The sequence below is a fragment of the Polistes fuscatus genome, unplaced genomic scaffold, assembly GCF_010416935.1.
Source record: "Polistes fuscatus isolate 324 unplaced genomic scaffold, CU_Pfus_HIC Scaffold1, whole genome shotgun sequence".
NCBI classification, from domain to species: domain Eukaryota; kingdom Metazoa; phylum Arthropoda; class Insecta; order Hymenoptera; family Vespidae; genus Polistes; species Polistes fuscatus.
In genome coordinates this window covers 7,882,959-7,895,763 of record NW_025112997.1, presented here as the reverse complement: position 1 = coordinate 7,895,763, position 12,805 = coordinate 7,882,959, and the positions used below count along the sequence as shown (strand labels likewise).

The 12,805-nt window shown below is 28.8% G+C and overlaps 1 protein-coding gene across 13 annotated transcripts in view; it reads left to right on the top strand.

Annotated features, from left to right (window-relative positions):
- LOC122520614 (CLIP-associating protein 1) overlaps positions 1-8,836 on the top strand; it is a 38,499-nt gene extending 29,663 nt beyond the window's left edge. For 5 of the 13 annotated variants that reach the window (XM_043640831.1, XM_043640842.1, XM_043640755.1 and 2 more), the window contains 14 exons: positions 97-126; positions 241-336; positions 474-654; positions 1,431-1,668; positions 2,530-2,595; positions 3,050-3,381; positions 3,546-3,849; positions 4,061-4,218; positions 4,298-4,451; positions 6,014-6,146; positions 6,232-6,391; positions 6,486-6,717; positions 6,782-6,994; positions 7,527-8,836. In XM_043640831.1, the coding sequence (XP_043496766.1) occupies positions 97-126; positions 241-336; positions 474-654; positions 1,431-1,668; positions 2,530-2,595; positions 3,050-3,381; positions 3,546-3,849; positions 4,061-4,218; positions 4,298-4,451; positions 6,014-6,146; positions 6,232-6,391; positions 6,486-6,717; positions 6,782-6,994; positions 7,527-7,730 (2,501 nt within the window). In that variant the 3' untranslated portion in view covers positions 7,731-8,836. The remainder of the gene's footprint in view (positions 1-96; positions 127-240; positions 337-473; positions 655-1,430; positions 1,669-2,529; positions 2,596-3,049; positions 3,382-3,545; positions 3,850-4,060; positions 4,219-4,297; positions 4,452-6,013; positions 6,147-6,231; positions 6,392-6,485; positions 6,718-6,781; positions 6,995-7,526) is intronic. The other 8 variants (XM_043640773.1, XM_043640791.1, XM_043640780.1 and 5 more) reach the window with 8 other exon arrangements.
- Positions 8,837-12,805: the final 3,969 nt, after the last annotated feature.

Genomic DNA, 12,805 nt, shown 5'->3' with positions numbered 1-12,805 from the left:
GAAGGCGCGCGCGCGTTAGATTATTAAAATTAGTTAGTTAATTAGTTAGTTGTGTATTTCCCTTTTATTAAATTATTATTATTATGCTGCCTGAAGATAATGATCATAATCATCAGGGTAAACAAGGTATTATTATTTGTTACCCTCTAATGTAATATTTGCATATTCTTTTTGTATACATTTGTATTGATATACAGATTGTTCATTTTTTTTGCTAACTTTATTATGTTTGTTGTATAGCAAGACACAGTAAATCACCTGATACCGCTGCTGTTGCTAGTCCTGAGCGGACAGCTAGGACTAGAACAAGGGTAGCAGGAGTTTCACAATCGCAACGTAAGTGTTTCAAAATGATTAAGATTTCCATCATTTTCAATTATTTTTAATCATTTAATCATATACACATGTGTACTTACACAAATCTGCATATAATTTTACAAAAATCTTATACGTTTTCTTATTTTTAATGGTAGCCAGCAGTAGGTCAGGCTCACCATCGTCGAGGTTGAGTTATACAACGTATAATCGTGAAGGAGAATCATTAATGGCAAGACCAAGGAAATTATCTGGACATGGTATTCGAAGTACAGGCAATAGCCGTGAACCTAGTCCACAGAGATTTGGAATGGATCGAAGTTTTGCATCTAAAATGCGGTATGTCTAATATAATAATATTTTGTTTAGAGTAATATTTAAGTATTTAAGTACTGTGTAATTGTTTACAAAAACATATACTTGGGACTCTTTACACGGTAAAGTCGTATCGTGTAACAAAAGTTATGAAACAATTGATTTTTAATAAAATATAGAACTCGTGTTTAAATTAAAGAAAAGAATAGAAAATGCAATTTGATAACAGAATTTTATTCAATAAATTCATAAAAGGAAAGGTGTAATGTTAAAGAAAATTTTTCAAATATTTAAAAAAAAAAAATATGAATAAATTAAATTACAGAATAGCATAATAATAACTAGAAATGTATTCAATAAATTGTGTAAAAGTTAATAACATTTGTTAATAAAACCGTGTAATAAGTCTTAGGTGTATACATATATATGTATGGGGCACTCTGACCAAGTCAGCCACTTTTTTAGATGACCCCTTTTCGATATTAAGCTGGAAATATTATATTTTATATCTTTTATCACCTAAAAAAAAAATGAAGGCAACAACTTAAATTTAAAAAAATCCTCAAATTTAAAAAAAATTCATATCTCAAAAAAGAGTTGTCGAAAAAATTTGAAAAAAATCATGAATATGTCTTCTGTCAGGATAAATAACATATAAAATTTTTAGTCGAATCGAAATAGGTTATCTATAAAAGTGGCTCAGTTGGTGTAAAATGGCCCTATATATTTATTGCAATAAATGCACATTGTAATAAATTGAAATTATGTGATAATAATATTATATAATTATAATTAATTAGAGGAAGGAGTTTACATATGTCACCAACAGATAGGCCTCAGTCTAGACCAGTTTTGGCACAAAAGATGTTACAACAATCTCGTGAAGCAGAGTCTGCTTTAGCAGATGCATTTACTTTTGATAGTATTGACAGTTGTTATAATAGAGCTACAAGAGTCAAAAGTGAACACAGTGATGACAGCGAAACTAGCAGTATATGCTCAGAACGCAGTATGGACAGTTTCAGGCGACCTAGTGATGTGAGTTTTTGAAGTTTGAAAATCAGTTGTATTATGTTTCTCATTTCAAAATAATTTGAAGTTAAACAGAAATCAATGATAACATTTGACAAAGCATATTCATTGTTAGATCTAGCTTTTTCCCTTATCAAAATTTCTAGTAGTGAAGCACTTAATGCTTACTGCATGGTACATGTTTTAAGTATGCTTACCATTTCCTTTAAGTTTGCGTTTTTTAGTTATTTATAAAATACAATATTGCGGGTAAATTTCTGATGTGTAAATATAAAAGTAATACAGATAATGAATATGCTGTAATTTATAATTGTATTGGTATATGTAAAAATGTAATAGTACGAATTTAAGTAATTTATTGATTGTTATTTGAATAATATTTCATATTTTCATTTTATTGTGTGCTGTAAAATGCTTATGATGCAGTTCTTATCTATATTGTGTATATCATTTTTTAATCATTATCATCTTAGGTATTTGTGTCATACTAACATTATACTATAATTTTTGTACATATCAATAGTTGTGGTCACAAAAAGTTTATTATTCTAGTATTAATAGTGGTATATTCTAATTCTATTGATATATAGATACGTTTCTAAAACGTTATTTTGTATAGAACTGAAATTAATTTTTATTAACATTTTATAAATAATTTTGATAAAACGTGTTAAATCAAAAGGAATAATAATTTGATAAATGAAGAAAGGGATATTTTTGAACGCAGAGTTGGGCATTCTGCATAATGTAGCTAACGCATGTCTGATTTTTCATTTTCCTTTTTGTTGCGGCGTGTTTGTTTGGTTTGGACTAACGCAATGTGCCATTGTTTACTTCGTATCTATCCATCGTCCATCTACCCATTAGTCGTTCTCATGGAGTGGCTCCCAACAAAGACTGTACCGTGATAACTGGGATCAGTCTATCCCAAAGGTTTGTGAAATTTAGTTTTTCTTGAATTTCTCATAACTTGCCTTTTTCTCGGATATTTATAACATTTGTATTATAGTCATTACTGACATTAGAAATATTTCTCACATTATACATATCTACATCATCTATTTGACAAAGATTTTTTTAATCCTACATATAGTTAAATCACAAATATAAGTTCATTAGTTAATTATCGATTAATCTATTTCTCTTTGATTTTATTAAATTTTACGTTTTATTTCATATCGTTTATTTAGGTTTTAGATCATTTTCTTCAATCAGTCAATAAATTATAGCAATCAAATATATGAAGTTATTTCTGAATTAATAAATTTAGATATTCAAAATATATATTTAACATAAGAAAGTATATTTCATAAAACTACATGTGTGTGTGATCTAATAAAATCAAATTCTGTATTACTGTAAAAAAAAAAAAGTTCTTGTTTTTTAGGATATTAAAGAAATAATAGAAAATTGTGCTCACAAACATTGGGGTGACAGAAAAGAGGGTTTGCTGGGGCTACAACATTTCCTTGCAAATGGACGTACATTGACTGCAAGTGAATTGCGTAAAGTTACGGATATTTTTACTAAAATGTTTATGGATTCGCATACCAAAGTGTTCAGCTTATTTCTGGATACTTTAAATGAACTAATTACGACACATAATGAAGATCTTAGTGATTGGATATACGTTTTATGTGCGAGACTTTTAAACAAATTGGGTACAGATCTATTAGGATCTATTCAAGCTAAAATTCATCGAACGCTGGATGTTGTAAGGTAAAACTTATTTCAAATGGATAATTTATATAAAATTTACATGATAACTTTATTAATATTATTAATATTATTATTATTATTATTATTATTATTATTATTATTATTATTACTATTATTACTATTATTATTACTATTATAATTGTATCAAATTTTTGTCTGAATAGAGAATCTTTCCCTGGAGAACAACTATTACCAGCTGTAATGAGATATTTAACCGATCCAACGCAAACGCCAAATTCTCGTGTAAAAGTTGCTTCCCTTACATTTGTTACACAAATAGCGGAAACGGCAGAACCTTCTGCACTAAACAATTCTGCAGGGACTGCTCTAGCTAGATTACTTGACTGGACGAGCGATGTAAAAAGTCAAGATGTTAGAAGGCACGCACAGGAAGCGTTTATAGCACTCTACAATTTAAATCCTCCACAAGTTACAATGATTTTAGCGGAATTACCGAAATACTATCAAGTAAGTTATTAAAAGTCCTTTTAGCAAGTTAATTTTTTCAATTGTTCCATACCGCATACGCATCATTCAGAAATTTTGAAATTTTCGATATTTATACGTGAGCAGCATACGACCCATGAGGGTTAAACGAAAAGTCGCTGAGAAACTATCTGACACAGAATGTGTTCATTTAGTTAAAATTGTATATTTTATTCATGTTATTTTTATATAGGAAGCTGCATTGCCCTTGGTTCAGAATTATTTGAAGTCATCAGGATCGAGTAATCCAGCTTCTCCTGGAACTCCACCCCCAAGAGCTCAACACTCTCCTGCTCGTAATAAAAAGAACGATGTTGATACGGCGGATGAAAATTTGGAAGAAGTTTATAAGTAAGATAGTAATAAATGTTGAATAATTACATTTAAAAATAGCATATTCCATTCATATATTTTAAACATTTTAATCTAGAATCTCTTCCTACAGATCGTTGCGACGTACAACAGCGGAAATTCAAAATTATGGATTCGAGCGTTTAGAAAGAGCTACAACAAGCAAAGATAGTGGTATTAGTAATATGGCTGATTTAGAAGAAAGGATAGAAGGTCTAACGTTATCTAATTCGGTAAAACTATTATTTCTTTTATAAAGATATAAGTTATTTCTTTATTTAATACATTGCGTGACATTAATTTTTCCATTTGTGCTATGTTATTCATATACTTTTTATTATTAATTTATTAAGGGGTTATACGCAGTTGCGAGGCTCGAAAAAGACGTATTTTCATGAATTTTTTATAGAAACAGTTTTTATTTCTCAAAAAAAATTGTTGGTAATTCAAATAGAGTGAACTTTTAAGAATACAATAGCGCGTCGATTCTGTAAAAATATTAATCTGCACTGCTCCTGTAGATGATTTCCTGAACGTCCTCTAAAAAAAGACGTTTGGCGGTGATCTCCATTTTGGCGGTTTGGATTATCCGAAATTAAAAAATATGGTGGATTCTTTTAAAGGATAGATTAATGCAGGTATTAACGAGAGGAATTTTAAAAATTTTGATTTTTGACAAAATGGCGTCTATTTGAAAAAAAGTTGTTGTTTTTGACTAAAATTTTCGCTCTAAATTGTAAAAAAAAAATAGTAATAATTTTTTAAAATCTTATTCCTCTCGTCAATACCCGAGGAATATATCTAAGAATATTGTGTAAAAATATAAGACAAATCGGTTGAGTTATTTCTGAGAAATCGAGATCACCGACTTTGAAAACACCGTTTTGAGAAAAACGCGTTTAAAGTTTCAAAAGACGTTTACAGTTAAAAATTTTTGTTTGCAGCTTACATGAAGTGAAGAATATTTGTCGGATCGATTTGAAATTTTCAGAGAATATACTTAAATATATGTACATTCCGAAAATGCAAAAAAAAAATCGATTTTTTGAAAATCCTAACTGCGTATAACCCCTTAAAAAATAATATTTTTACAATATGTTTGCAATACTGTTTTAATTTTTATATGAAAACAAGTTATTTTTAACAAATATTTGTCTTGGCCTCAAGAGAAATATTTACTAACCTCTTATAACATGCAATGTATTAATAAACATTTTTATATATTGTTTAGTACAACGTTTTTATAAATATTATTATATTTTTTCTTTTTTTTCTCTCAGACGGTTTTTTGATTTATGCTAAATAGGAAAACACGTAGATCATGGTCAAGCTTTTCTAGTTATAATTTTATAATGTATTGAATATATGTCAATGATTATAAATGTTTCTAACTATATGTATGTGTCTGGATGTAGTTGTAGTGTGTAGACGTGTTGATAAATGTTCCGTAGTATTTTCCTGTTGTTGATAGTATACTAAGTATTATTTTTATTTTGTCCTGATGCCACATGCCCCTCTTATTATTTATTAATATTTTATTATTATTATTATTATCATTATCATTCTTATTATTATTATAATCAACGGCCATGCCGCCATGCACGTCTAGTTAACATCTAGAGCTGGTCCCAAGCACAGATGAGAGGGTTCGAGGGTCAGGCTAGCAACCTACCCTCGGTAAAAACAATGAATCGCTCGTAGAAATAGCAATAAAAAAAAAAGCTATTATAACAGGACAAAGTCCTAATAAAAAGAGGAAGAAGATTATAATTATAATTATCATTATTATTATCAGGGAAGGTCTTCTTCAGTATCATCACCAACACAAAGAGGGCGATCTGTTACAAATATAACAGTAAATGGTTCGAGTGATACAATCGCTGGGGATCTTATATTACCTCAAGAGAACAATGGTTATAAAAATCATGGTAAAAACAGAAGATATATAATTGAATAAATGTGAATATAAGGATTGATTAAATTTGAAATATATTTTAAATCATTTTATTTTAGGATCATCCCCAGACTCCGCCAAAAGACCAGAAATATTAGATAATATGATTAAAACTATACAATCTAAATTGACGCAAACTTCCGAAAAAATAACAGCTTTGCAGAATTTTCAGGCATATGTTCGAGAAGGAGACGCTACATATGTCAAACAAAATTTCAAGTATACTTATTTTTATTATATTTATATTATATTTTGAATATTCTTGATTTATCTTTGGATTAACAATTTCTTTTTTCTTTTTTTGTTTTATCAGAAAGCTTCTCAAAACATTATTAGATAGGGTAAATAGCGATAGTCAACAGTTACAAATAGAAGTACTTCAGACGTTAATTGAAATGCTCAAATGTCCAGAGCTTTTGGAATGTTTTTCTGTTTTTCCTGAATTGTTGGTATTGAAAGTAATCACTGCCCATAAGTTTGATGATCAGAAAGCCGATGGTACTTCTAGCGGAGATAGTGTTAGAGCGCCGGTAAGGATGACAGAGGTATTTGTTCGTTTGTAATAATTATTAAATATGCATGTTATATAATTTATAATAAGAAAAAAAGGCACAGGTTCTTCGGACAGCGGAGAAGTGTGCAGCGACAATTGCTACTGTTCTCAGACCAGAACAAATTATTCTTGTTGTGTCAACTATAATAACAACAGAACCATTTCCTTTAAATATGGGAGCGATTAAAATGCTTCACAAGATAGTTGAACACTGGGGACGCGAAGCTATAGAGCCTCATCTTTCGAAAATTATGCCAGGACTTATTAAGGTAAATATTTTTATTGAAAATATCGTGTACCATTATAATAATATACAGAGTATCTTAAATAATCTTTTTTTTCGTGATATATGTAAAATATTAAAATTAGCAAAACTTAATTTAAATAGCATCTGAGGGTAACAAATTGTCGTTGCTGAGATGGGAAAAATATTTTTCTCTGCGTAAGTTACGATAAACAATCTCATTATTTCAAATGGGCCGAGTTTGTTATCGTCAATAATATGTAAAATATTGAATCGTGTAATTCATATTTTAAACTTGTCATTCCATACCGTTAAAATAATATCATTAATTTGATTGCATGTAGTCAGGTCACAAGATTTAGCATGATTGATTGAATTCTACTTGTTTTTCAATATTCGTTTGCTTTGATAACATTGAAACGAGTCCACAGTACATTTGCGTGAAATTTATAGTTGCAAACGTAAATTTTCACGTTATATGCCTCAATAAAAAACAAATTATTTGAGACACTCTGTATGTTTGTTTTCGATAAAATATTATACTAATTATTTTTTAGGCATACGACGATGTTGAAAGTACGGTTCGTAAAAGTGCAGTTTTTTGTATGGTAGCAATACATGCAGCGGTTGGGGAAGAAGTTTTAAAACCCCATTTGAGTTCTCTTTATGCAAGTAAATTAAAGCTTTTGTATATTTACATACAACGTGCACAGCAAACGAACAGTCAACCGGCAAGTCCACGAAGCAACAGCAAAAATTAACTAACAAATAATTCTGCGACATTAAGGATCGCAATATTAAGGAGATTCGCACGCCTAAGTGCAAGACATGAACGAATGTTGGTTAACTTTCTCAGCAAATCGAGTCCGTGATCGTTGAGAAAGAATCAGTCGTCGGTAGTACGAGTACAGTTGCGCCTCCTGACAGTGATGTTACACGAAGGCGAATTTAAAACAAATTTTTTGGAAAGTGAAAAAGATAACATTTGATTATATGTCACACCGATATAAGCGAATTTATTCGATCAGACATTAGGCAAACCGTTAATAATTAACTTATTTCTTTTCTTAATATGATATATGACGTCTTTACATTTCACTTCGAATATTAATATTATATAAGCGTAGCGAATCCAATCGCGAATATATATGCATATTATGTATGTTGGTTTTGAGGTAGGAATGAACCTACGCAACATAAATTAAGTGGACAAACAGTATGACCTCTTCTTTTTTCTTTATTATTATTATATTTTTTAATTTTATTTTTGTGTTTATTTACAAACATAATATTTACTTGAATGAGATCTGACAGGGAACCGATTTCAATGGTATATATTAGGGCAGTCTTTTTATTATGTAACACGCGTTATTCTTTAAATTTAATAGTATATTACAGATACATCGTATGATCTGTACATATTGCTATATATTTTACGAAGAATTTTCGAAAATCACGGTTTGTATACTTCTCATTTTGAAGAGACACTAGTTTCTATCATCTTTGTAAAATTATTTAGTTTTAAGTGATCTTTGTGTTTTCGTAAATGTTAATATAGATATCTTATTATTTTTCATTAAACAGCGGTATTGCATATCTGTCTTTTATCCGAATCTTCCATAAAACCTAAATGCAGATCATATTTAGTTGTATATAAAATATATATTGATTATACGAGAGACTGATATTAAAAAACATACTACGTTATTTAATTTGATGATCATAGAATCGAATATAAATTATATACAAAAGATCGCGATAGTAGGGGTCTGATGTGTGACATGACTGTCAAGAGGGGAGATATATAGATTACTCGACTTCCTTTCTAGGTAACGCATAAAGACAATGCAGGTATCAAGGAACAAAATGTTTGAAAGAGAGAGAGAGAGAGAGAGAAAGAATAAAGTAGAGATTTCAATATGCTTGAGGATCGTAAATAACTATCGTTAGCGATATTGTTTGCACCGCATACAATACAACAGTTACGACATTGTTAATGTCGAAAGGAAAGTAAATAGTTTATTCGTCTGAAATCAATGTGCTAGTCAGATTTCCAAGGACGCACAATGATGCAAGAGAACACAAACGAAGTTTCCGTGTAACAAATAACTTCAAAAATGATGATACGTATAAAATTGCATGCGAGAGATATGTTGTTGAAGGAAAAGAATGAGAGAGAAAGAGTGAATGAACGAATTACGTGTAACAATAACAGAAAACAAAAAAAATACTGAGAATAAGACTATAGAGGTTTTTTCGATAATCCAATGTGCTCTATTGTAATGTTAATTATTATTATTATTATTTTTATTTTTATTTTTATTTTTATTTTTATTTTTATTACTATTATTATTATTATTATTACTATTACTATTACTATTACTATTACTATTACTATTAACTATTCATCGCGTTGCCAATATTTGAATGAACGCTAAATCAAAGCTAACATTTAACAAGTTTAGTAAAGTTTCGTGCCATTGTTGATTTTTTTTTTGTTTTATTGTATGAAAATAAAATAATAATATACGCAGCGTGAATAATGATATATGTGTTAATGCGCATGTCATATAAACAAATTCACATGCATAAATATTATGCGTATGCATTTACGATGCGTGCGTCTCTTGCGACGTAGGTCGATCTTTATCCTTTTCTTACTAATTTTATCGTTAGCAAAGAGATAACAAAGAGTACCGTCGAAAGTCATCGAAATGGTAATCGTTGAAGATAATGTTTCTTTTCACTTAGCAATGTATCTGTTTCTATTTTTTTTTCTTTTTAATTTTCTTTTCATTTATAACAAAATCATCATTGCGCCTTTGCTTCTCGTATGTAAGAAAAAATATAAATGAAAAAAGAAAAAAGAACGTAAATAAAAAATAAAAACAAAACAAATAAATAAATAAATATACATAAATGAAATAATTCGAGCGAACAGAGACAGGCTCGTTATTGTAATAGTAATTTTAATATCAGCGTCTATAAAAGAATAGGTTCTTTCTTTCTGGCGTTTTAATAATTACGATTAATAACACGTTTCACAAGGCAGTTAACAAAGCCAAATCGTGCCAAACATATCCAGATGAAAACAGTATAAAAATTAATCAAGAGAAGGAAAAAAATACGTGTAAACGTTTTATGTGTACTACGAATAATAGCATTTTATTTTCTAATATCTATTAGTTTCTGCTTTTGGAAACATAACATAAAAGATACGCTTCGTTGATATATTATAGTTGCTTTTTCGATATCGCTTGAAATTCTTTTTTTTTTTTAGAGTTTTGCGGTTCATTACGATAACGTTCAGTCATATATATAAATAAGTACATAGATATACATACGAGCGTGTGTTTTATTGATCTTGAAAATAAATTCATCAAGAATTATACGATAGATCATATATGTCATATATATATATATATATTTATATAGAATGTTCTTTTTTATTATTAATTTTATTTTCTTATTCTTCAATTCAAGCCGTTTAGCCGAAGTTTAATGTTATGTATTCATTCTTTTTTCTTAATTTTTATTATTTTTTTCTTTTCTTTTTAAACATTAGACGCAAAGGCATTACCGTTCTTTCAAATAATAATATTGCAATAAAGATCTCGAAAATTAATTCGTTAAGAGATCAATCATAATAAAAATTGTAATTTTTCGAATTCATCCTCTCGAAAAGATTTCTGTTTCTTAAAACACTTTAATTTTCATATCTTTAATGACCATATTCCACTTACTCGCTCATTCAATCATTTGTTGAATCATTCATTCATTCATTCGTTCATTCATCATTCGTTCATTCATCATTTGAATTAAATAAAAAGCATCACATTTAAATAGACGCGACGACGGTACGGTCTGTATCGGTCATGTATATATGTATACATATAGTATTAAACATAATGTACAACCTACACATTATCTAGTATTTAAGTAAGAGCAATTAAGAGAGTATACATCGTCACTGCCTCCAGCGTTTGGTCCGTAATTTTGCGGTTTTCTTGATAAGTCCACTAAGCTTGCTTTAATGTTATTATTTTTTTTCGTCAAAAGAAACGAGACAAATCCAAGAAAAAAAGAACAAATATCAAGAGTTTTGAAGAATAATTTTTCATATTTTTCTTTTTTTTTCCTTTTTTTTTTTTTAATATGGTATAAAATGTCTTTTTACTATCAGTTATAAGACATTAAGTAAATTATTTGTGTTTATGAATTAATTATTTATAAAAAACGAAAGGAAAGACAAGCGCCGATTTGATTTAATCCTGTTATTTGGATATATATATACAGGATCTTTCGCCTAACTAGACTATGTTAAATATATCGCTTATTTCGTACAATAGAAAAAAAGTAAAGGAAAAAACATTCTGTTTGAAGGCGCTAATACGGTAATAGGTCGAATTTTGTTCTCAAGGTCATTTTTCTAATGTGACTGCATATTTTGACTACAATATTCTTATAACTTATAAAAAACAAATCCAATGATGTGCAATACGTTGACTTTCAAGTGACCTTTGCCGAGAATATTGTAAAATGTACGCGCTCGAAGAACGGTAAATGAAGGAACAAATGCAAATCAACATATAAAACACTCATATAAGCAAAAAATCTTCTTTTGTACAAGAAACATTTCACAATTTTCTCGATAAAGGTCACTTAAAGGTTAACATATTGCACCTCGTTGAATTCTTTTTTATATAAGTTATAAGATTATTGTAGTGAAAATATGCAGTCCCATTTAAAAAAAAATACGATGACCTTGAAATCTCGAAAGAAATGACCTTGAGAACAAAATTCGGCCTATCACCGTATTGGCGCCTTCGAACAGAGTATTTTTTTCCTCTGGCCTTTTTTTTCTATCATATAAATAAGCGATATATTTAAAGTGGTCTAGTCAGGTCAAAAAAGATTCTATATGTATATATATATATATAGTTTCTTTTTGGTTCTTTTACATGGAACGTAATTACATGGATCGTAATAAGTTTTACGAAATTACAAATAAAGAAATCACAAGCGTCTTTAAATGTTATGTTTCGAATAGTTTATTAGATTAATTTAATCAGGCATCATAATCCAAAAAGGGTGAAGCTTAGCGCGAATCACAAAACGAGACGTTGAAATTGTTCAAGAAAATCCTAATGATAATGTAATAATTATTAAGTGCGATTTTGCTGGAGGTGTTTAAATAAGGATTAACGTTAAATTAACAACTGATATTTACGTTAATTCTTCATGGTGATGTGGCTAACGATTTTGTTCTAACGATTCTAATGCTTACATTATTCTTACCTTATTCGACAAAAAAAGTAACTTATTTGTATTGTAATAAATGAATGTTAAATATTTACACGCTTCTATAACACAAATCAGTGACCGGTATAAGTGCTAGCTTATTATCGTATCGTAAAGCTCTACATGCTGTTTGTTGCTTGAAAATATTTATCAAAGACATGATATTTCTTTCTATACTTTATTCTATTCTATATTAACCCTCTATAGTCCAAATTTGTTTTACGATTATAAATAAACAAATTTGTATCACTTGAAATAAAAAATTATTAATTATAATTTTAAATACGAATTAATAATAAATGAATAATTTTCAAAGATACTAAAATTTATTCCAATAATTCAAGCTTGAGTTGATAATCGTTATAAAAATTTTTCTTATTAATTACCAAATAGTTAGTTTAAAACAATATCTGTACATCATATTGGAAAAGAGAATTAGATTAAAAAAAAAAAAACGAAAAGCGTGTGGAACCTATACGCGACTGAAATGCAATTTTTTAAGTTTCCCCTGTTGTCTGGAGCAAGTCTTGTTAAT